The 26,521-nt window shown below is 39.2% G+C and overlaps 1 protein-coding gene across 1 annotated transcript in view; it reads left to right on the plus strand.

Annotated features, from left to right (window-relative positions):
- The first annotated feature begins 471 nt into the window (after positions 1 to 471).
- Positions 472 to 26,521, plus strand: part of foxk1 (forkhead box K1) — a 133,408-nt gene continuing 107,358 nt past the window's right edge. Inside the window, exon 1 of the mRNA XM_072559302.1 lies at positions 472 to 1,050. Within this exon, the coding sequence (XP_072415403.1) occupies positions 635 to 1,050 (416 nt within the window). The 5' untranslated portion in view covers positions 472 to 634. The remainder of the gene's footprint in view (positions 1,051 to 26,521) is intronic.

The raw sequence follows: 26,521 nt of genomic DNA on the forward strand, positions 1-26,521 counted from the left end.
CTAACTAAATCTAGTTCCATTTGCCAGCATTTGGCCCATATCCCTCTAAAGCCTTCCTATTCATATACCCATTCAGATGCCTTTAAAATGTTGTACTTGTACCACCCTCCACCACTTCCTCTGGCAGCTCATTCCATATATATATATAAAACACACTTTGCACACAAAAAAGTTGTTTCCCGAAGGTCCCTTTTAAATCTTTCCCCTCTCACCTTAAATCTCTAGTTTTGCACTTCCCTACCCGGGGAAAAGTCTATTTATCTTTGTCTTTCCATGCCTCTCATGATTTTATAAATCTTGATAAAGTTGTTTGTGTGTCTGTTTTCTGATTGTGTATTTTGAATGTTGTGTGTGTTTTGAATGTTTGTGTTTGTCTGTGTGATTTTTAAATGTTTGTTTGTGTGTTTTGTATCAGTGGGGCACTCCACTCCGGGTTTTTCTTCTCTCTGCCTCTCCTCCCCCTGCTTGTTATGACTTCTGTCTAACGGGAGGCACTCGGCGTTGCTGAGCCGCCGACTGGAGGCTGTGCCTAGTGGCGGACAGTGAGTCGCAGGCCTCGGACTACCCCCCGTCTGCTGTTTACCCCATAGGCCGGCTGTCCGCCTCTCGCACCTTTCCCGGCCAGGGCCGCGCCATGCAGGCTGCCCTCTTCCCCTCCGACAGCGAAGGCGACGACACGGGCGCCCGGGCGCTGCTGGCTCTCAAGTCGGCGCCGTGCAGCCCGAGCCGGCTGAGCGCTCAGCTCAAGAGCGGCGCCGTGCGCTGGGAGCTGGGCCTCGACCCGCAGGCCCCGCCCGACGCCGCTATCGCCAAGCTCGAGGGCCGGGATTTCGAGTACCGGATGCGGCAGGAGTCGGTGACCATCGGCCGCAACTCGAGCCAGGGCCCCGTGGACGTGAACATGGGCCACTCGAGCTTCATCTCCCGCCGGCACCTGCAGATCACCTTCCAGGAGCCGCACTTCTACCTGAAGTGTCTGGGCAAGAACGGCGTCTTCGTGGACGGAGTCTTCCAGAGGAGGGGCGCTCCGCCGCTGCCGCTACCCCGACAGTGAGTAGACCGCAAAGATAAATAAACAAACAAAACGCAAACACAGCTTCTCTTATCCCCCCCCGTAAGAAGGGGGAAAAAAATAAATTGAGGCCTACACCGGGTTGGGAGTGGAAGCCGAAGCCGGGCTTGGTCTCTGCGTCAGCCGGCTACTCGACAACTCCAGGGCGGAGACTTCCACCTGGCGACTAGGCCCCAAGTAGGTAATGTAAACACAGCCAGTAGACAGCGTGTCAGAGCCAAGTTTGGAGAAGGCGGGGGCGGGAGGAGGCAATCCTGCGATTAGGAAGAGAAATCCACACATGGAGCTCCACGAAAATTCATGTCGCACTTGGCCATGACTTCATTGTGTTCATTGTCGGGCTCCTGGTTTGATTTGTTTTTGTTACAGCACTGAACAGAAACTAACTTGCTTCTGAAAAGATGGCTAGAGGCAGGAGGCATCTAAATACTACTTAAATCCAAGCCAAGTTGGAACTTCTCCCCATACTTGTATATGGAAAATGGGCTTAGAATATCTCCATATGCATTATATTGAATATAAAATGCTTGGTAGGCTGAATGGCCTTTTTCTGTGCTGTAACATCTTTGGCTCTAGCAAAGATGTTACAGTCATGATTTGGAGATGCTGATGTTGTACTGGGGTGTACAAAGTTAAAAAATCACACGACACCAGGTTAAAGTCCAACAGGTTTAATTGGAAGCACTAGCTTTCAGAGCGCTGCTCCTTCAACAGGTGGCTGTGGCACCTGATGAAGGAGCAGCACTATGAAAGCTAGTGCTTCCAATTAAACCTGTTGGACTATAACCTGGTGTTGTGATTTTTTTTAACTTGGCTCTAGCAGGTCATCTTATGGTTCTTCCCTCTTCAAATTGGCAACAGGATGTACATACACATTGTGTGATTTATTCCACGAGATTTTCAGGAAATGCAGCACAGTGGTGAAATGAATTATTTAGTAAATCTTGATTTGCATGTGTACTAGTGAGAACGAAGTGGTTTCTTGTGGAATTATAAATTAAAATGAGTTGATTTTTAGAATTGTTATTAGAACATTTTAAGCGTAAATGTATTAGTATTTGTATGTTTTAAGTGCTGACTTTTGAGTGTCCATGTTGAATGAAACTCATAAGTTTAAATAAAAGATGCAGTTTCACCCCTCAAAAAAAATCCGAGAGAAGAGAATCATTGCATTTATGTAATGTCTTCCATGATCTCAGGACATTTTAAAATATGAACTACTTTTGACATAGTCCATTGTGCTGCCCATTTGGACACAGCAACAAGATAAGAACAACCACTAAGTACAGTTTATTTGACTTTGTTTGGGGTCTGGTAAATATTGTTTAGCACACTGGGAAAATTTCCAAACTCATAGATTTGTTCCATAGAAGTATTTTCTGCCCAACTGACAGGTGAGACAGTACAACAATAATCCTTTAATTCTACTGGGCCAAATTGACAGAAGAGCATAGGAAATGCTAGTAAGAAATAATTTATTCTTAGAAATCCAGTTCTTTGTAATAAAAACAAATTGTTTAGAAACACACTTTCTGATGAGTTGGCAAACTGTAATCCAATGTATTTTATTTGTTGCTGACAGGATGTGTAATTCGAATGACCTGTACTAATTGAAGCACCATCCAGTAAAATTGAGTTTTTTTAATGAAGAAGCAGTTTCTTTCAATTATGATTTTCATCTGCGAGAGTGATATTGAGCTGTTATTACAACTGAATGAGCCACTTCAAATGACACTATATTTTACCCTCATCTGTAAAAAAAAAACTGTTTGGAGGATTTTTAAGAATTTGCAGTGCCACTAGGAAAGATTACTTGTCTGAGAGTTGATTTGTAAAATAGACGTAAACTTTATCAAAGACTTGACTTGCGTTTGTTGGTATCCTCTTCTCATTTGAAGGCTGCGAATGGTTTCCATTTGCAGGAGAAGTGAAATATTTCGGAAAATACTTTATTTCTTAGAATTTGAATAAGGGACTTTCCCTTTCAGTCTTCATTGCATTTGATGTGTATTGAATCTGTATTGACTAGTTGTCATCTCGCAATAAAGAAGGTGTTGGAATTTCTCCCCATACTTGTATATAATTTCTGCACGCCACTCATTTGTATTTATTGGTATTTTTACAGTTTGGAAAATGAAAATTTCCTGCTTATATGTAATAACTGAACATATTGCAACCTGCAAAAATTGGTGTATGATTTTGAGAAACATAGACATTTTTTCGGATTTCAATGTCCATGTGCTGCCTTTTTATTTCATATCTGATTCTTTGCACGTGCATCTCTTGTGTTTATGGGAATGGCAGGGAAACTTCTGTTAGCCTGCAAGTACTGCTGTTCTAGAATGGGCCTTTAAGAGTATCCTGATAATGATCTCTTTCTTAGCTGATTTGTTTTTCCCCCTTTGTTTCCCATGGTTAGATATGTTTCTTCTCTTGGCAGTTCCTAGACTGCTGTAAGTAGGATGATGGTTTCTGGAAGAGAGATGAGATCACTATTTTGTAATGTCAAGAGTTTAATATTCCAATGCTTGCCGTTGCTTGGATTACTGGGCCTTTTGTTTTCTTTCAAAAAAACCTTTGTCGAAACTGTCCATTTAAATTTATATATCTCCATATTTTTTCACATCCAATTATTGTTGCCGTTCTGCATTCTCATTCTTCAGTGCAGACCTTATCATGCATCAGTATGTGGATTTGCAAAAAAAATGGGGAATAACGAGGTTGTGGCAGCATGAGAATGATTGGCTTGCCTCAAATTTTGAATAGTTTGTAATGAAGATGGAGGGCTTTGGAACTGAAGATGGTTACTTCAGTGGTACTTGATGATGTATAACATAAAGGAATGGCCATCCCTATGTAGGAATCATACATTTTTGTGGAAGTTGGTGTACTGGAGAGCTACTTGTATTAACAAAGAAAAGTAAAGCACAAGAACAGGCCCTTGGATGTACCTTTCTAAACTAAAAATCTTTTGCTGTCCACAGTCTGTATCCTTCTACTCGCTATCGATTCCTGTATCTATCAAGATGCCTCTTCTATCTGCTTTTACCATCTCCTCTGGCAGTGCATTCCAGGCATTTTCCACCCTCTGTGTGGGAAAAAAAACAAAAACTTGTATCTTAAAGCTCCTTTAAACTTTGCTGACACAGTTCTCGATAGTGGCAACACAAGTAGATAAGGTGGTCAAAGCAGCATATGGCATGCCCGCCTTCATCAGTTGAGACAGACAATATTAAAATTGACAAAATATGTTTCAGCTACATAGAACTTTAGTTTGGCCACAAACTGTGGTGCTGGAAAAGTACAGCAGGTCAGGCTGCATCCAAGGAGCAGGAGAGTCGACATTTCATGTATAAGCCCTTCATCCTGCTGTGGACTTGTATGTCTAGATCTGTCTTTGTTAATGCTTCTAAGGGTTCTGTAATTTACTGTATACTTGCCTCCTGCATTTGACCTTCCAAAATTCATCACCTTGCATTTGCCCAGATTAAATTCCATCTACCATTTCTCTGCCCAAGTTCCCAGCCTGTCTACATCCTGCTGTGTCCCCTGGCAATGTAGTGGATTAATGATTCATTTTGGAACTAAAATTCCGAACTATTGCTTAACTCATTCACATAACACCATGTATTTTGCTGAGGTTCTTAGCCAGTTGAAGTCATGGGTCAACTCCTAGGGTTTGGTAACAGCCTGATGGTATTATCATTGGACTGTTAATCCAGACACCCAGGCAATGTTCTGGGGACACCTAGCCAGTGTCACCCTTATCCCATGAATGAATTTAAAAAATTGAATAGAGGAATATGAGATTATCATCAATAGGTATTGTCAAACCACAGAGGTGCAGGACATTACAAGTACTATACTCTAGTTCTTTGCCATTGGAGAGGGACATATTTTCTTATGTAGTATATTTATGAAAATGACTGTAAAATGACTGTACTAAACAAAGACTTAAAATTTAATCAGCATTAATCCTCTTATGAAGGAAAATAAATCATGCTGACATGTATGTTACACCTACTTATGTCGTTGCTGCTAAACCACTGGATGTGGGCATTTGCAGGAAAGGATAGATGCTTTGAAATTGTTGCGTGGAGAGATTGGTGAACATGGAGTGGAAATTAGACTGTTCCCATCTTATAGGCCAAAGTGAGGACTACAGGTGCTGGAGATCAGAGTCTAGATTAGAGTAGTGCTGGAAAAGCACAGCAGGTCAGGCAGCATCCCAGGAACAGGAAAATCGATATTTTGGGCAAAAGCCCTTTATCAGGAATCTGTCATATGTTAGTCTAGTACAATTTTGGGTGAGCTGCAGTTTGTGAAAGAGTGAATCAAAAAGACTGGAAAGGAGCTTTGTTGTGATTGGGTCTATCCCTGTGGGGATAACTTTAGATTGGTTCATTGATTACTTCTACATTGTCTCTAGATTTTCATAATATTAGTTGTGGTTTACAGATGGCCTGATGCCTTTCATTTCTTTGTGAGCCATGTAGGTTTGTGTGAATGGAAACACAATGGGTCATTTATAGTATTTAAGTTAATGTTTCTGTTAGCTTGCATAAATCAAATTTTAGTCAACTTTGGTGTCTGATTTCAGCTTTTATCCACCCAGACAGGCAATGATGTCCTATTAAAGCCTCTATATCTAAAACTTCAAACAGTGAAATGAATAAGTAAGTGTGCAAATGAGACAAGCTTTAAAATTTTGGAAGCACTAGCTTTTGGAGTGCTGCTCCTTCTTTATGTGGTGCTGAAAGCTAGTGCTTTCCAATAAATATATTGGACTGTAATCTGCTGTTGTGATTTTTAACTTTGTATACCCCATTCCAAAACCAGCACCTCCAAATCTTTAAAGTTTTGAATGCATTTGATCTTGCTGTCTGAAGTACTAGTATTCCAGTCAGGTAAGTATAGGAACTACTGAAAATGTACAGTAGCTCATGCAGAAGCTATGAAGAGAGAAACAGAGCTAATCTTTATGGTCACTGACCTTTCTTCTGAAATGAGAAATGTATTCCATGGAGACTTTAGCTCATTAAGTTGTCATTTCAGATTTTCCCTCATAATGTTAACAGATATTTTGAGACTGGTAGATTGCAAACTTAAAGGAGATTGCACTTTTATTATTGTATTATTATAAGTCCTATTAACTTAATTCCAAGTAATTTGTGAAAATGTATTGTTGGCTTTCAAATGGAACAACTGTGTTCTGGTGAATGAATGTGTTGTATCATAACTGTGTTATCAGTGCTAATTGAAAATTTAATTATATTAGTACATGTACGTGTATCTCATGCTCTAGGAGGTAAAACTAAATTCTTCCATGTCTCTCTGCATGGGATACAGTTGTATGTATGGTCAGTATAGATAATGACGAAGTTTTAGTGAGGTTGATTAAGCATTTGGATTAGGGTGAGTACTTTATAATGTGGAAATTGTCAAGTATGGAGTATTTTTCCAATAATATTCTATATTATATCCGATTAAGTCACTTGAGCAAAGTGATTTTCTTGCTTCCTCTGTGTTTGCAATGTAACTGGAAACAGCTCAAGGTTTTACAAGACGTCATATGCGTTTAAGAGTGTAGACAATTTTTGAATGTGTCACCTACAAACCTAGTTTTGGCAATCTGCCACCATGACCCTAATTTTATAACTGTACCATTTAACTGGCAACAAATGATTTTTTTAGTACGTTATGAGATGTTGAAATGAGGCTACCCCATGATGCAGCATGTTCATCAGATTGGCCATTTGCAGACCAGACACCATTTGGGTTGAAGTTTCAGTTTTGGTCCAGCGGGATTATGCTCACCAGAGTCCAAAGGTGATACAGTGAAGCCATACTTAAGCATGTGAGCTAAGGTAACACTCCAGTGTCTGTGAATTCAGGCTTTGTATTAAATTATTACTGCTGGCATTTTGTGAAGTTCTGTGGCATATTGTACCAAATGTATTTTATTATTTTCACAATTCAAAAATTGAATGTGAGCTGTCAATAATGGAGAAAAAATGGCACACAGATCATTAATTTCTTTTTACAATGCATGAAACATTTCCAAACAGAAATCACTTGATTTGAGCGCGTTGCTATGATAGGGTGTTGAAGCATTGTGTTTGTGTGTGGGCATCTTTGTTCTTATTGAGGTCACCGTGCAGTTGAATTTTGCATGTGGGTTATTTCTGCTTACGTTTAAAGCAAATTACTGACACGTAAATGGAAACAAGGTTTTACAGATTTTCTCTTGCTTGCATACTTAAATACCAACATGTAAATGTGAAACCCCAAAGGAAGGAGAGATTGTAGCAATGTTCTCAATGCCCGTTGAGTTCCTCTGGCTATCTAGTTTGAAGCAAAATATTTCAGTTTGTAATATAGAAACAGAAGTTGGATTTTCTGACTTTCTGCTTGATTAGCGTTAATGTGTATACTTCGATGTCTGTCTTTTCTCCAGATTCTTTGAAATCCTTGTCTAATCAAACCCAATGATTTCCATCTTGAAAGTTTCAATTGACCTAGCATCTGTAGGTGTTTGGGGAAGAATTCCAGATATTCATGATGTTATTTTGGTATACCTCCATAATGCATCATTTTGTCTAATTAAGTCACTTGAGCAAAGTGATTTTCTTGCCTCCTTTGTGTTTGCAATGTAACTGGAAACAGCTCAAGGTTTTACAAGATTCATGTGCATTTAAGAATATAGACAGTTTTTGAATGTGTCACCTTCAAACCTAGTTTTGGGAATCTGTCACCATCACCTTGATTTTATAATTGGCAACAGATTATTTTAGTTTGTTGTGTTGTAATGAGGCTACTCTATGATGCAGCATGTTCATCAGATTGACCACTTGCAGATTAGACACCATTTGGGTTGAAGTTTCAGTTTTGATCCAGCGGAAATACTCTCATCAGAGTCAAAAGGTGTTACAGTGAAGCTATACAGTGAAGCATGTGAGCTAGGGTGACACTCCAGTGTCTCCAAATGCTGTCTTACAGATGAAATATTAAACTTAAGTGTGATCCTGTGACACTATTTGAAGAAGAGCAGGAGAGCTCCCCAGATATAATAATTGATATTTATCTCTCCACCAACATTCTTAAAACATTTGACTGTCATTATTGCATTGCTGTTGTGGGGTCTTGGTTGTATGCAAATTTGCTGATTTGCTTTCCAAAAATACAACAGTCACTGTCTCCAGAAAAGTACTCAATTGACTATGAAGTGCTGTGTGACATATGAGGTCATTCTAAAGCACCATATAAATGCAAATTCAGTCGTCTTTGATATTGATACTGATCTCAGCAGAAATGATGAAAAGTGTGCTGTGATTGCTTTCAGAGTCTTGTGTTAAGGAAGGAAAAGTTGGCTAAAGATCATCTTCCTAATTTATCCAGTTATCTGTCAAAACGTTGCAGATACTAAGAATTTTGTTTGGCTATGATGGCCTTTGTGCTTCAAGAGAAAATTTAATAAATGTCACTTCTTCAGGCATAGGAGAATGGTTTTAAAGGCAATATACTGTAGGCCAGGATTGGATTAAACACGACTTCATTGTGGTCAGACTCTAGGCTTGAATTTGAATTGCTTAATTCTTACGGTGTAAAACCATTTATAAATCCTCTTGCACAGCGAGACTGGAGCAGCTTACATTTCCAGTTATTTGAGTTGAGTGTGGTTCTGGAGAAGCACAGCAGGTTAGGCAGCATCCAAGGAGCAGGAGAATTGACATTTCTGGCAAGAACCTTTCATCAGGAATTTCTTCCCATTATTTGAGTCCAGTCAGTTTGGGGTCAACGGTCATTCAATTATAACGTATGTTTCGTTTCCGTGAATTTACTGTAATGCGATTGACGAACTGGGAACACTGTTTCTAAAGTGTGGATTTTTAAAATGTATAGCTGAATGTGATTACATTGCCAACACTTTAAGTGCTGTTTCTGAAGTGCGATTTTGCTATAATGCAAGGTTGCACAGGACGCAACCATCATGTTATAGAAGAACTACTTGTACTGCATAAAGCTTGGAGTTTGATTGTTCAGATCATATCTTTCCTGCTCTGTGTTTTAAATAAAATAGCGTTGACTGTGGTGTAATGTGGAACTATGATTTCTTCTCTTGTACTGCTCAGTTTTAGCATTGGCCTTACCTTGAAGTGAACAAATGATTTTTATTTATACAGTAGTCCTCCTGGATCCCAGGGGATATGTTCCTAAATCTATTGCTGAAGCCTGAAACTGCAGATAGGAGTGGTTTAAAATTGAAATTTACTTTCCCAGTAGCCTCCTGGTCCCTGGTTCCGGAAGGTCCCCTATAATATGTTTGGGCTGTGGTATACCGCAGGTAACTGAAACCACAGAAAACAATTCCACGGATATGGGGGTGGGGGTCACCCTGTACAGGGGAACCTCGATTATCAGGCATTTGATTATCCGAATATTGAATTATCTGGCAAGGTCGCAAGGTCCCAATGCTTGACAAAACTATGTTGTCCGGCATTCAATTATCCGGAATTTGATTTAAGTGAACGAAATACTGTCCGCCCGTGTCCTTCGGATAATCAAGGTTCCTCTGTGTACAGTTTGCATTTCTTCCCTTATTGTACCTTATTCTCTTTGATCACTCTCCCCATGTAAAATGGGGACATCTAAGATTGTATTCTTGTGGGGACAAAGAATTTCGCTTTTTTGTTTGCTGATGCCTTTTGTTTGGGTTGATTCAGCCTCTCTTTCAAACTTTTTGTTTTGCTCGTAAACACATTACAATATGTTCTTGAGTTTGGCTGATGTACACTATTTCATCTCGCTCATCTGGAAGGAGGAAAGCCAAGCGACCTTTGAGATACTCAATGTGACCATCTTCAAGAAAGAAGATGAGACCCAAATGTGGTAACTACAGATGGGTTTCCCTGCTGTCTGGGGCAAGGTATGTCATTGTGAAAATACTTCTCTGTCACCCTCTTCCAATGGTTGAAGATCCCCTACCAGATTCACCACGCAGGTTTTTTTTCTATCAAGAGGCACAATGGATATGATCTTCACAGCAAGATGTATCCAGAATAAGTGCAGAGTAGCAACAATCCTTAAACATGGCCGCCTTTGACATCTGAGGCCTTCAGCTCTGTCAACCAAGAGGGACTCTGGTATAGTTTTGGTTGCCTACAGAAATTTTATCACTGTCCACCATTCACAGTACATTCAAGCCATGATTCTCCTATTACACAAGTTTCTAAACAACTTCATGTTGAGCAGAGGAAATGCTTCTCGGAAGCTCTCAAAATCTCCCTGATAAAATGCAATATCCCCACTGACTCGTGGAAATCTCTAGCCCAAGATCACCCAAACTGGAGAAGAAGCATCTGTGAGGGCATTTGTTTTGAATGTATCCAACAGGCCCAGATGGAGGACAGGCACAAACAGTGGAAGGAGTGGGTGAAAACCTGAGCATCCCACATAATACTCCTCCAAACACCACCAGCTCTGCCTGTGGCAGGGTTTGTGGGTCTAGTATTGCACAATTGGTTACCACTGGACACAACTCCCAGTGTTTAAGGAAGTTACCCTTGAACCTCAGAGACTGGGTCTAAGGAGCAGACACATGAATGTGGAAGATCTGAAAATCGGAATACTAGCCAAGGATAGGATTTGAATCATGTCTATAGCTGAAATATTCTTTTTGGTTGTAGCTCACAATTTCTGATTTTTGCATTGATGGATTGCTGCTGCCCATTCTTCAGAGATGTATAACAATTATTTAAAGCTTTATGTCACTGTAGAAATATTGATCTTGTATACCTTGTTGTGGTCATGTCGGTGTAACATAAACATTTGGAAAGCCAGCTCTTTGTAAAACCCTTCCAAATCATGTAAAAACTTTGTAGGGTTGCAATTCCATACTTTTTTACATTAAAGCTGTAAGTTCAGAGAAAGTTAAATGTTTCCTCTTCACTATTGCTGTCTGACCTGTTTTTTGTTGCTCAAGAAACAAAGATGCTAGTTTGAGGCAAGGAAACACTTTTTCCCTTTCTGCAGTCAGTGTCAGTATATCAAGCACTCTGCCTGTGTGTATTTGCCACACCTAGCTCATATCAATGTCAGCTTTTAGGCCAGTGAGTCTGTAACCTGGGAAGTTGCCAATCAGGGAGTCAAACATTGGGCAATTCTGTACTAACAGTCCATACTTGTCCTAAAAACTGGTTTGAAATTGCCCAAACCACTTTTTCATATAGAATCCTTACAGCAAACATCTCAACACTTTGGCTGGATTTAAACCCCACTGCCAGATTTACAATACCAGTATAAGTACTCTTGCACAATCTAGCCTCCCTGTCTTTTGCCTTTGTAGAAGAAAAAGGTGGAAAAATAATTAAATCTGAGTAGATTGTCAGTTTTTATTTTTGATTCAGAAAAAGCTTCTGTTTTCACCTACAGTCTCAGGATACAGCTTGGGCCATTTAGGTCTGAGATGAGGAAACGCTTCTTGTCTCAAAGGGTAATGACCTGTGGAATTCTGTACCATGAAAAGCTGTGGAGGCTAAGTCACTGAATATAAAAGAAAATTAATTAAATTTTTAGCTGTTAAGGGCATCAAGGCATTTGGGGAGAAAGTGGAAATATTGCATTGAATGAAGGATCAGCCATGGTCATATTTATGGTGGAGTAGACTCGAAGAGCTGAATGGCCTACTCCTCCTCCTAAGTTTTATGTTTCTAAAGAAATTGAGCAAATAAATGATTTAAAGAAGGAATTTTGTCTCTTGGTGGGTTGTGAATCTGTGGAATTCTTTTATTGCAGAGGCTGTGTTAAGTCAAGGATTATCAGATTAGCCACCATCTCATTGAATGGTGGAGTGAACTCAATGGGCCAGATGGTCTACTTCTGTTCCTATGTCTTATGGTTCTATTGGCTTTAGAATTGCATTTATCGTAAATTATGTGTTCAAGCCAAAATTACACGCAACATTTGTACAAATTGTATTTAAGAAGAGAATGAGAGTTTCTGGGAAAAGGAATAGGTAAATATGAGTCAACTGTAGTAACCATCCATCAATTGATAATTTTCATACTATTGCACTAAGGTTTTAAATTAGAATAATGTAAATATAAAATTACAGTTTAATTTTGTCTTTGATCAAGCCTTTCAATTCACATAATCCATAAAACAAATACAGTGGTTGCTGGAAATCTGAAAAATAAGCAAGTCTTTTGAAGAGTTAGTGTGTTAAAGTAATTCTTCATTTTCCGTGTTTATTCCTTTATTCAAATTCTTTGCCTGTGCCTCTTGGCATCTCCAATTTCCTCTACCTTTTAGGACCTGTGTAAAATCCAAACAGTTAATTATTCCTCTTAATATCTCCCCCTTTGACTTGGCATTTTTCTTTTACTGCTTTATCCCTGTGAACTGCCTAGGGATGTGTTCCTACTTGTAGGTAATAATTTGACATGTTTTGAAATATTGAAATGCAATAAGTCATTTGTATACTAAAAGTCATATTGATTGTGAACTGAAGGTAATCTACTTTTTGGTATCTGTATTGGACAGCTTCAATGATTAATATTGTTAAATTAAGAATGTTTTTACAGAACATGTTGAAGAAAAAACATGGCTTTTCAGAAACAGTTAAACTTAATGCCTTTTTTAAAATATTGATTTATTTTTAAAAAAACAGTAGATCATTGAATGCTCAAGTGGTGAATAATTGATGCTTTTGGCTGTGGGGTTGTTACTTGTGACATGGCCTGTGGTTACCCACCTCTGGACAGAAAACCCGTAGGAAATCATAAAATAAGTCATGCAGCAGGGTTTGTCAGCCATGAGCTTCAAAAATAGTTGCATTGTGTCTGAGTGAAAGGTAGTTTGTAAAATGAAAGTCGACAAGTGGTATCACCTTAAAAAAACTAATGTAATTGAATTGGCCGTAGGTTTAAACATTCTCTTATTAGAGAATAAAGGGATATTTGAACCAATGTAAAGGCTAGTAGAGACATGTTGCTGAACTTCATAGGTACAAATGACTAAGTGACTATCTTGCAGAATGTGCGTTCTGAATTAAGATCACATCAACAAAGAGAACACTGTTCATAAGTAGAAGATATATATCTTTCCTCTGGGGGAAAAAAAAATGTAGTTTCTGGAGCTTCACTAACCTCCACTATAGGTTTCGGTACTAAACTAGGATGATATTTTAGGGAGTGTTGCATTATCAAAGGGTTCTGTCTTTTTGGATGAAGTGCTAAATTGAGTTGAGATCCATCTGTTGTGTGTGAAATGTCTGATGGTACTCTTTGGAGAAACGCAGGAAGTTTTCCCAGTGCCTTGGCCACTATTTCTTCCTCAACTAACATCATCACAAGGGGATTATTCATTTGTCATTTGGGAACCTGGCCCTGGCAGATAGGGAATTGCAGCAGCCAATGTGATAGCAGCCAAATTGATTTTCCCTCCTGTGGTCTTCTCACCTAGTAAGTACAGCACGATACTAGAACTGATCTACAACATTCTACTGATGCACATGAGCAAGGGCAATATTCCATCCTTTTTAAAGGTAATAGAGAAATGAAGAGTTTGACTTAAAACAAAATTATCACCTAATCCTCATGCATGGTTACCTTTTATTTATCACAAAGCTGTTGAGGCTGAGGAAGGATTGGATGGGGTTTGGTCAATGAAAAATGTCAAAACCAATTTTATTAGTCAAGAGTTACTAGAAAAAGGCAAATAAGTTGAGTGAAGATGCAGTGCAAACCACCAATGCTGGAGATCACAGCGGGTCAGACAGCATTCATGAGAGAGAGCAAGCGAATGTTTTGAGTCTACATGATTCTTAACAGAGCTGAGTGAAGTGTGGAAGGGACTGCATTTGTGTTATACTTTGATGGGGGGGGGTTAGTGGGTGTAGGATGCTGGTGGAGAAAAGATGTTAATAGCTCAGATTAAGTGATCAGAGTGGGAGAACAATACTGTGTCTCCTGCAGATTTGAAAGGACCAATCTCCCCCCTTGGGATGGAGATGTGTAGGGGAGGATCTAATAACAAAATATAGCCAGCTCAAAGAAGGGAAAAAATGGATTGCAATTTGAAGGTGTTGAGCTCAATATTGAGTCCAGAAGGCTATAAAATGCCAAGTCTGAAGATAAGTTGTTCCTCCAGTTTGCGCTGTGATTCACTGGAACACTGCAGCATACCAAAGACAGACATGTGGGTGTGTGAGCAGGACGCTGTGTTAAAATGACCAGCTATGGGATGGTCAGGGTCATAATTATGCACAGACCGCAAGTGTTCCTCAAAGCAGCCACCCAGTCTGCATTTGGTTTCTCCTATGTGGGCTACACCGCATTGTATTCACTGCACCGGATAAACAAGATTGGAAGAGGTACAGGTGGAAAGCTGCTCCACCTGGAAGACTGTTTCAGCCCTTGGATGGTGAGCAGGGAGGAGGTGAAGGGGCAGCTGTTGTACCTTCTGTGGTTACATGGGAAGGTGTGTGGGGAGGTGTTTGGTGTTGGTGCTTGTGGGAATATATTAGGGTATCCTGGAGGGAACAATTCCTGCAAAATTCAAGACAGGGGAGTGAAGGGAAGATGTGTTTCGTGGTGGCGTTTTGTTGGAGCTGTCTGAAATGGCACAGAATGATCCTTAGAATGCAGAGGCGGGTGGGATGAAAAGTGAGGACAAGGGGGACCTGATCACGTTGTTGAGTGATGGGAAGGGGCATAGGTGGAAGCACAGGCGATAAGTCAAATTGCAGTTGAGGGCCCTGTCAACCACAGTGGGTGGGAAACTGCAGTCATGGAAGAAGTAAGCTATGTTAGCAGTGTTGAATAGGATGCCGGCATCTTCCAGACAGATGTGATATAGGTAAAGGAGCTGGAAGAATGAGATGGAATCCTTGCAGGATGTAGAGTGTGACTAGCTGTAGTGAATGTAGCTATGGAAGTCAGTGGCTTTGTACTGAATAGCAGTAGACTATTTATTCCCCGAAATGGAGACACAGAGGCAGAAGCTGTGGTGAAGGTAGCTATGGGACTGTGGCTGTGGCTTTGTAGTGGATGTCCTTGGCATACTGCAGTGTTCCAGTGAATCACAGTGCAAACTGCAGGAACAACATCTCATCTTCAGACTACGCACTTTACAGCTTTCTTGGCTTAAAAATAAGTTTTTAACACCTTCAAATTGTGAACCACTTCTTCTCTTTAGCTTGTGACATTCTGCTATCATGTCCTCTCTCGCCCCCCCGCCCCCCATCCCCATCCCCATCCCAAGTGGGCTGTCTATCCTTTCAAGTCTGGCAGGAGGCATACCTTTGTTCTGCCATTCTCCTATTCGGATCACTTAACCCCTCCCTCCCCAAAACTGCGGCATAAATGGTACACACACATAAAGACAGCTATGATAAAGAGTCATTTTGACGTGAAACATGGATGCTGTCTGACCTGCAGTGATCTTCATAATTGGTTGCTTTCAGTACCGATTCCAGCATCTGCAGTAATTTTTCTCCTACATTTTGAATTAAATTGCAGGTTTGGGAAAGATGTGATGACATTGCAGAGGATGCAGAAAAGATTCATGGAAACAATTTTGGGGATGAAAAATTTCAGTTACCTAGATTTGGAGAAGTTGAAGCTTAACTTTTGTGAATGAGTTTTTGAGAATATCTTGATGGAGGTATTAAATCATGAACAGTGTGTTTTGTTAATAATGTTTCTTCTTTGTGGAAGAATTGAGAACTAAAGGCTGGGGATTTAATGTAATTGGAAAAAGAAGCATTTTTGCATGGTGAGTGGAAAGGAGCTGGAGTACATTGCCTTCACAACATACTGAGGCAGTGTCAAGTGAGACTTTCAAAGGTGAATTGAATCAGTCCTATTTAATTGGGGGAAAGATTACAGGGCAGTAGGAGTAGGTGAACTGATTCTTTGGAAAGCCAGACCAGACTCAATGAATTAAATTGTCTTTTATTGCTGTCACAGTTCTGTGCTAACTGTAGATCTTCTATTTCCTCCTTTGTACATTTGTTTGGGATTTATAGTTCCACCCACAATTTGATAGAATTATCTATGCTTTTCCAGTCAAGACGTGTAGCATATGATGCACGCAGTAGCTAAATCAGAGTGACTAGTGTTTTATCTTGGATAAAAGCAAATTACTGCGGATGCTGGAATCTGAAACCAAAAGAGAGAATGCTGGAAAATCTCAGCAGGTCTGGCAGCATTTGTAAGGAGAGAAAAGAGCTGACGTTTCAAGTCTAACTGACCCCCTGACAAAGGGTCAATTAGACTCAAGACGTCAGCTCTTTTCTCTCCTTACAAATGCTGCCAGACCTGCTGAGATTTTCCAGCATTTTCTCTTTTGATTAGTGTTTTATCTTCCCCCATCTGGGACTGCTGCAGTTGCCTTGATAGTGAACAGGTACACTTCAAATCTGTATCTCAACTATCCTGGCTTTTTGGAATGGTATTTGGATCTGAATTCAAAGAATATATTTGCATCTCTACTCTTGTCTGCTCTGAAATGGCAATGTCCTTCTGGAAAATATCAAATGGGCGGCACGGTGGCACAGTGGTTAGCACTGCTGCCTCACAGCGCCAGAGATCCGGGTTCAATTCCCGCCTCAGGCGACTGACTGTGTGGAGTTTGCACGTTCTCCCCGTGTCTGCGTGGGTTTCCTCCGGGTGCTCCGGTTTCCTCCCACAGCACCAAAGATGTGCAGGTCAGGTGAATTGGCCATCCTAAATTGCCCGTAGTGTAGGTAAGGGGTAGATGTAAGGGTATGGGTGGGTTGCGCTTCGGCGGGGCGGTGTGGACTTGTTGGGCCGAAGGGCCTGTTTCCACACTGTAAGTAATCAAAAAAAAATCAATGTAGGCTAACTTACCTATTTTCATAATGTGCATGTAAATTATTATAAAAATTTTAACAATTTGAGTGTTGAGTTGTCCTGCCTATAGCTAACTAAAGTGATTGATTATGAAATCCATTTGATCATTCCTGATTTGTTCTGGACATCAGATTTGTGTTCCGTGCTCATGCCTTTCTCATGTAATGCAATCAACAAAATCGAATAGAATAGTAGATTTTTTTTTTGTCAGATTGTACGTTTAAGACATGCTGAAATATTTATCTCAAAGATAAAGCTCCTAGACTTTTTTTTCCCCCGAGGGTATTAAGGTTAGGTATAGATTGACAGTCTCTTCTTCTCAATCTCTCCCTTCAGGTTAAGCCGCCACCAGTTCTCTCTGTCTTCCTAACGATAGAGTAACCCTGTGGTCCACTACGACTATGGTGACCTACCCTTTATCAATATAAAGGAACAAATAATGAACCATAGTGCTTAAAGGAAATCGTAACAGATTTTGGGGCTTGCACAGTGCACAATAGTCAAATCTTCCTCTGTAGACTCTCTAGCAGTACGTGTATAAGCTAGACTTGTTATGTAATAGCTGTAGTCATCATTGTGAATATAGTATCTTTTTGAATATAGACTTTGGATTTCTAATTAAATTTGTTCTCCAATGCACATGATGTGGTGCAAGCTGCTGAATTCAAAAAGTAAAATTTGTCATTGAGTGGCCTGCCTGTTGGCAGTAAATATGGGGTTTCCATGACAACTTTTGATCAAATATTGCAAAATTATATCCTGAAGTTCAGAATAAATTCTTTTTGTGGTCACCCTTTCTCTCGGGGCCACAACCACTCTGGTTGTGTTATGATGCCATCTATCATCATATTTGAGAGAATTTTAATCAAAGTCTTACATTGCACATCAGATTTATGAGACTCTGCTTGCTGTCTTTTTTAAAATAAGTTCAAATTTGTTTAGTGTCACAGAATTTGAGATTTAAAATAAGAGTTGGATATTCAACTGTTTAAGGCTTTTCTTTGGAAAAGTCTGGCAATCATTTAGTCAATGACTACCAGACTGCTATGACTCCTTGGCATCATGGTAGCCCACACATCTACCACCATACTTAAACAGCAGCTGATTAACCTAAAGGACCCAATACAAGTAACACCAAAATGAATGTCACTTACAAAATACGATGCAAGGATTGTAAGAAACGCTATATCAGACAGACAGACAGAAAACTAGCCATCATGATTCACAAACACCAACTAGCCACAAAAAGACATGAAGATAGACATCGGATCACCTGGGACAACAACTCCATCCTCAGACAGGCTAAACAGAGACACACGGGAATTCCTAGAGGTCTGGCATTCAAACCGGAACTCCATCAATTTGGACCCCATTTACCAACCTCTGAGAGAAAGAGCCGGAAATGATATCTCCCATCTTAAGAGACCAAGACACGCACATAGAAAGCAGGCCAAAATGCCAGTGCTTCACCGGAGGCTCACTGATGATGTTACCTAGCATAGTGTCAATACTTCTGAAAACAAACCTTCTAACTCAGTGACCAACTTACAACCTGAATTATTAAGTATATTGAAAGCTACAATAGACAGATTTTTAATCAGTATGGAAATCAAGGGGTATATAGGGATAAAGCAGGAAAGTGGAATTGAGGGTGATTAGTTCAGCCATGATCTAGTTGAATGGCAGAGCAGGTTTGATGGGCCAAAAGGTCTGTTTTTGCTTAAAATTTATGGTCTTGCGCTTCTTTGATATCCTTGCCTTTAAAAAAATCCATTGTTCTCAATCCATAAAATATCAATTTCAGATTTTCATTACCCTTTTTGCAGGACAAACATTTCCTGAGGAAATAGCTTGAATTGTGTGTTATAGTTTTCACAGTACAAGGCATGGTAGAAAATAGATTGGAAAATTCTCTTTATCATTTCATAGAAAATAAACCCATTTTAGTGATTTCTAATCATACTTTGTGTTGCTAGAGTGGTTTTTAGCCTACCTTCTCTTCAAGGAAGGAGAATGTGGCTGACCATGAGTATGATGCCATTGCATATGAACATAAAATAAAAGGCTTGTCACAATCCACAGAACATTAGAAGTAGGCTATTTTGCTTCTTGATCATTGTGATCTTCAGCTTTATCTTTACTCCAGTCCATACACACTGGCACACTATTGTTTTTGTATGCAATCACTTATTGTTAGCAAAAGTCCGTTGCAGGATGTGGGGTAGGCACACAACATCTACATGTGAGTGACTGGTGACACAGAGTCTAAGGGAAAGTCTACCCGAGATGTACAGTATTCATCACTGAGCACTTCTGCCCTTTCTGTACTGAAGTTTCAAATGCAGATTTAAAAGCTGCTTTTGTAAACTGTTTTGGATATGTTATGGGACTTGAACCTGGACTGTTTGGCCCAGTGGTAGGAACACTCCATGCTGCTACTAATGTGTACTAATGCTGCTACTAATGCCTTTTAATGTGTAGAATTAATTATTGCCTTTTGAACCTAGATTTTTGCTGTGTAGTTGGACTGTGAGAACCATTAACTCTGGTCTTGCTATGTCAGCAAGTAACTTCCTTTCAAAAAAGGAAGATTTCGAGAACTTCTGAGTCTCACTTGTTAAAACATGGAATAGCTACTAACTTACAGTCACACTGATCTTGCTGACAGTGTAATTATGCAGTAAATGTAGTGTCTTCCTTCAAGCTGATTGTATCAAGTAATCATTTACGCAGGTACTAAGATGAAATCCACATTTTTTAAATTGGCAAATATTGTAGCCTTTTATTATAGAATGAAATGCTTTCAATAATTGTGCCATCCTTGACACACACTCCCTCCTTTTATTTCAAGATAATATAGATGTCTGGTCATGCAGTGGCAGAGTCCCTGCCTCTGGATCAGGAAGCCTGGGTTCTAATCTCACCTGCTCCAGCAGTGTGTCATAACATCGTTGAACAGGTTGATTCGAAAATACCTGCAAATGCAATATGATTCTACCCATTTCTGGTCCATATTAGTCTTCTGAACTACCATGGTGATATCCAACCATTTCTTATCAACCCTAGGTTTATTTTACTTCCTGATATTAAAGTTGGTCCATGGCTTATCTTTTCAGTGAAAAATTATGTAGTCGTATTTGTGCTAGTTGACATTGATTTTCCCTTGTCCTCCTGTCTCCATTTAGCTTTATATTCAGCACTTATTATTTTCAGCAGTTTATTACCTTGCATATCTTTAAGGTCAGAGCCCATTCCTTATTTTTGAGGCTGCAAAGTCAGTAGTTTCTCCAATTATTTTTCATGACTTAACCCTGCCTGTCACAGTTAGGGTTGACTCTGTGGCTCCTCTTCACATTATGGCCCCCCCCCCACCAAGGTTTTGTTATATCTTGTGTCTTACTTGTTGATCAGAATTGGACACATTGCTTAAGTTGAGATCTAACCAGTTCTAGTGTAGCTTTATCCAACTTTTGCTGTACTTTAGCATACAAATTATTTAACTTGCTTTATAATGAGGTCATACATTTATGTGAAAATTAACTACCTTTTATAAATTCCTTCATGAGACAAGACCAGCATTTGTTGCCCATCCCAAGTAGCTATAACTGGTTGGATTATAATTGGCCATTTCACGGGACAGTTGAGAGTCAATCACTGTCCTGTAAACTTGGAATCACGTATAGACCAGACCAAAAAAAAGTACGTCAGATTTCTTTCCTTATAGGGCATGAGTGAATTAAATTAATTATTTTTACAATAATCTATAGTTTCATGGCCATTATTCCTGAGACTAGCTTTCAATTCCAGATTTTTAAAAATTAATTTCTTTATTAATTAACTGTTTCTAAATTCTACCAATTGCCATGTTGTGATTTGAAGCCATGACCCCAGAACACAAACCTGGGCATTTGGATTATTTATGTAGTGACATAACCACCCCGCTATTATCTTCCCCATGTGTTTCCTACATTTCATCAATGACCAAATTTCAGAGGTATTTCATTGGCATTAAGGCACTTTGGTATGTCCTGAAGTCGTGAAAGACACTTTGTATATGTGAGACTAACTTATTTGGCCACTAAAGCCCCCTTGATTTAAATCAATTTGTCTATTATTTTCTCTCCTTTTAGCATGTGAAAAAAACCCAAATATTTGAAAATGTACTATGTGCAGATTGCTGTGATGTGTGTTGCTGGCATGCAGCTATATTGTTTTGTAACAGTAAAGGTTTATCCTGTTTGTCTTTATCATTCTTCAAGTGAGCGTTTGCAGTTGTCATGATATGTTGAATGTGTAATATCTGCAGAATCCTTCTGATATGTAATGTGTAGTAGATTTGGAAATATGTAGCATTGTGCAATAAATTTGTAAAAGTTGCAGCATTTCTACAGAATTATCTAGATGCCGTTATCACATTGTGATCTTTATATGTGGTTGATGTAAAATTACCAAAACCACTTAATGTTGCATATGTCTTCTCTTGTGCACTTATATTTAACAATTTGTGGACGTTGGGAAACTTCCTACTGCAACACTATACTGAATGCATCATCCATGTAGCCCATCCTTGCTCAAAGAGAACAATAGCTGTTTATTTTCTATGGCAAGTTGATTGTTCAATGTAGGTGGTAATGTTCTGTGCAAAGTTGGCAATTGAGTTGGAATGCATTAAAAGTTTGAAATCGTACATGTAATGATAAAATGAATTCAAATTTGCATGCCTTCACAATGACTTGATCACTTACTCATTCATACCTTGTGCAATGAATTATTGGATACTATGAATGTCAATCTTCATGATGTGTTCGCATCAAAGGAACTTTCGCACCACGTAATTTTTGTGTCCAGTACTTGGGAGTGTTTCAGTTGTGACATTGTCTGCTGTCCAACCTGTTGCCTGTTGCTTTTCTTGACTGTGAGTAGATAGGTGACCTTGGGATCAGGGAGTTGCTGATTATTGCTTTAAAACTGGTAGCTGGAAGTTCAAAGTGACTTAATTGTCTATTTTTCCTATGTGTTTTGACTTTTACTTGGTGCCTGTTTATGACATGGTAGAAATTGGGAATCAATTTGAAGGATGTCAATTGCATAAACCAATGTCTATAAATACACTTCTGTTTATCCCCTGACCTTACCTATTAAGAGCTCTAGAATTACAAAAAACTTACAACCAATATTTACTCTGTTTTCTCTGAACATTTTGGCTGAACATTCACTGAACATTTTAAGGCATTGGTTTCCATGGAGCTATTTCACATGGCATTGGTATTAGGTTGTAAGTTAAAACCTTGAGTAACTTCACATACAATGCCATAAAAGGACCACATTAAAAATGTTCTTTTGCTGGAACTGGTATTTTCATAAAGACTTCTTATATATTTTTTTCTTGTCAGAATGCTTCAAAGATTTAAACGTAGTTGTATATTGCTTTTTCAAAGCATAATATTAATGTGTGTCACAGCCGCAACCATTCTTGTGGTTAGCCAGTGCTTGTATTTACTTTACTAATTCTGCAAGTTTAGACGTTTGCCCAGCCCACAGATTTAACTGCCGACAATTATGCAGCGGTGGTTTAAAATGATGCTGTAAGTCTGTAATCTTTTGAGTTTTGACATGCCCAAATCATGCGCATATTTACCACCTTAACCTTTGTCCATTGCCAGTTCTCTTCATGCCCTTGCTGAGAAATAAGGATTATCAGTGTGTCAGTTTACACTTTGTTTCAGAATATACTCCACACTGACAAACCAAGAACTGATTTTTGGCACTTTGTAGAGTTGATGAGGCTTTTCTTTTAAATACTGTGTTTTTGGTACCAAAGCAATGGTACATATTTCTAATGTGCTGATCTTTTACAAAAAGACTATCTATATATGTTTGCATCTGTTCCATGAACTTTGTTGATTTCAGCTTTTGCCTTGGGTAACTCCAGTTTGATCTGAAAATGACTATTTTTGCCATTCCAGTTATCACGTGGTATTGTCCCAACCTAATTGGGATCCATCAGACTTAGAAAAGGAATAGATTATGTTATATATTAATTATGAACTAGATATTTTCGTTGGAGGGTATTATTTTTAGGTTTAGGAATTGAGTTCTAACTGGAGAGAGGTGAGGGTATCTGGTTGAGAACCTGGTAAACACCTCTCTAAGCCAAAGGCAAATCAAATAAGCATAAGTTTAATTAACCAATGTTTACCTTATAGGGTCAGAGTTAATAGGGAAGAATATTCAGCAGTTGAACAATATATCCGTGATGAAGCCAGAAGATCTGAAGAAAAGATCATAAGCCAGCTGACGAAATTTTGTTAATAGAATTTATAAAGTAAGAGTTGGGTTGGAAGTAAAATAATTAATTTTACATTTCTGTATGAGGACATCCCAAAGTATACCATTTCAAATTTAAAACTTGAAATCTTATGGTGTATGAATGTTGGTTAATTGAGGGATATTTGGTTAATGTTTAAAGAGAAATCCATTTTCAGCATTTGGCATAAACAAGGAAAAGGTGATCCTATGCTTGTGTGAAATTTCGATAGGATTCTACTTCAGTTTTGACTTCATGAGAGTAAAGCAGCTTAAAGTTTTGCTGTAACTTACAGCTAGCGGAAGAAAATCTACAATGGTGCTCAAAGAGTCTTGTAGCAGATAACAGTCACCAGAGTTAACTTGGAAACTGTGAAAAAAACAGTTAGGTATCTGCCAGCAATCCTAGTAAAGGAGCTGAAGCAACCACAGCAGTGAGCTGTATAAAAGAAAAATGACAGTTATACCGCCAAAAGGCGATTCTTTGCTAGTTTTTTTGAGTCATATTTAAGTTTCAACTCATTCAACTAACATTTCTGTACATTATAAATATCACCCTTTGTTAATGAGTTCTGCACTAATGCAATAAAAATCAATTCAAAGAAACAAAATGTAGAGTAGGTCCCACTGAAGATTCTTAAAAACATTGCGGTTAATAATATTTAAAGACTGTGACCAGAATTTCAGGTACTGCAGGAAACAGTGTTGCTGGATTACTGGAAAATTTCCACATTTGAGACTTGGACGTGGCCCGTTTTGTTGAAGACAGCAAACTTGGATGGTAGGTTTGATGAATAAATGTAAAATATCAAAGAACCCCTTGACTATTGCAGCTGCATGTATAATTCCAAGTTCAAAGTTCCGCACTCTTTTAAGCCATGTAGTTGGTTTACGGGTGTGTGTATGTGAACAAAAATGCAGGAAATTCCAAACCCAGTTTTGTTTAGTATTCCCTCATGCGCCATGTTAGACATTTTAATCACTTATGATAGTCTTTTCTGCTTCGAATAATGTCAGAGTTGGAAAAAGTAATGTAAACCGATGCAGCATAAAATGTACAGTAACTTTAGTTTAAAAAAATTAATATAATCTTGCATTGCAGTTCTGAAATTGCACAGGATGGCCAGAGGTGCCATTCCTTTAATGAGATATAAAACCAAGGCTTTTGGGACCAAGGCATTATTGTGGAAAAACAGCCCTAGAAAGTTTGCCCTGGAATACTGACGAATACTGACCAATACTTATCCTTCTGCTAGCGGTTTCGGATTGCTTTTGTGGGAACTTGTTAGGAGCAAATTGACTGACTGCCTGCCACAATTGTGTTCCCAACAACCCCATCTCCCCACAGTATTGATGTGACAGTGTGCTCTTCTACATTTTGGCCAGGGATCTATTAAAGCTGCCTGAGAGAGCAGGAAAAGCTTTAGTTTCACATCCGATTCCAAAGGTGGTACCTCTGACAGCGCAACTCATCCATCGTGATACAGTGGAAAAATTTACTTCGGTCTCTATATTGTCTGTTGCACATAGTTAGACTTCTCAGTTGCCTGGACTCTAGCGATCAATGATGGGATATCCTGAGATTTAAAAACGTGTCATAATGTCTCACATGGCCTTTTTGAAGAAATATCAAGACCTGGTTAGGTGAGTAGAGCAATTTAAAGTTGATCAAGGGCAAGACAATTTGATATATGTGGCACTTTTAAGTGTAACATTGGTGCATAAAGAGGAGTTCATCATGCTTTAAATGGTTGTGGTTTGAAGAAAATAATGGTTAATGTAATTTTTTTTCTATATACAGAGTATTCTCTTAATTAAAACGTCATTGCAGCAGTTGAAATCTGGGAAAGGGATCTGTTGCTTGGAAATGTGTAATAACAGTTATGGAGTTAGTTGCATGGCAACAGCGAACATTCCACGGTGACATCAGATACTAACAACAAGCTTGTATAAATATACTGTAGAACCAGGTCTCACCACAAACTGAGCAACTTATTGCATACATTTCATGTTCTTTGTGTGTGGCATTCTGTGCATGAAGTATGGCAGCCAGTGTGTAATGTAGAGAAACTAGATTAGGTGTCTACATTTAAACCCTTATACATAAAGGGGACACTTTGCTGCTTGCATTGAGCATTCTTTATTTGAAAAGGACCCACCTAATACTGTGCCTTTAGCTTTGTAAGGAAATGTCGCTAACTAAATTAATTGGTTTGAAGTTCTGTGACTGGTCCTTTTTTAAACCAGTATATTATAGTTCTTTGTGATGTTAATAAGCAAATCAGAAAACTGGTCTAGGAGATTTTTAAATTAGTACTTTTTGTTTGTTATTTAATGGCAGTGGGCATTGCTGGCTAGGCCAGTATTTATTGCCCATCCCTAAATGACAAGGTGGTAGTGAGCTGCCTCCTTGAACTGCTGCAGTCCTTAGGTTTTAGGGACACCCAATGCTGTTAGGAAGGCAATTTCAGGATTTTGACCTCTGTGACAGTGAAGGTACAGTGGTATATTTCCAAGCTAGGATGGTGTAGGCTTGGAGTGGAATTTGTAGGTGGTGGGATTCCCATGCGTTTGCTGTCTTGTCTTCTGAGCGGTAGAAATTGTAGATTTTGGAATGTGCTGTCCGATCATTGGTGAGATTGCAACGCTGCATCTTTTAGATGGTACAAACTGCCACGGTTAGTGGTGAAGGGACTAAATGTTGAAAGTGGTGGATGCAATGTCAGTCAAGGGAGCTGCTTTTTTCCTAGATTGTGTTAAACTTTGAGTGTTTTGGAGCAGCATTCATCTTAGCAAGTGGGAATATTACAGTAAACTCCTCCTCCTCCTCCTACCTTGTTCCTTTATAGATCGTTGCCAGGTGTTGGAATTGAGGCAGGAGGTGAATTAATTGTTTAGCATTCCAAGCTACTTATCAGTTCTTGTAGGCACATTATTTAAGAATTAGCTGGTTCAGTTCACTCTGTTCAGCGCTAATCCCCAGGATTTTGATAGTGGGGGCTAGGGATTCCACGATGGTAATGCCATCAAATATCGAGGAGAGATGGTTAGATTCTGTTGTTTTAAGATGCTCATTGCTTGTCATCTATATGGCGTAAAATCTATATTGCCACTTATCAGTCCGGACCTGAATGTCGTCTAAGTTTGGCTGCATGTGAACATGTGTTGCTTGAATCACGAATGGTGCAAACAATTTGCAATCCTCAGCAATTGGAATCGGCACTTTTATGATGGAGGGAAGGTTACACAGTGTAAGAAATTATTGACC

This window comes from Chiloscyllium punctatum, chromosome 40 (assembly GCF_047496795.1).
Source record: "Chiloscyllium punctatum isolate Juve2018m chromosome 40, sChiPun1.3, whole genome shotgun sequence".
NCBI classification, from domain to species: domain Eukaryota; kingdom Metazoa; phylum Chordata; class Chondrichthyes; order Orectolobiformes; family Hemiscylliidae; genus Chiloscyllium; species Chiloscyllium punctatum.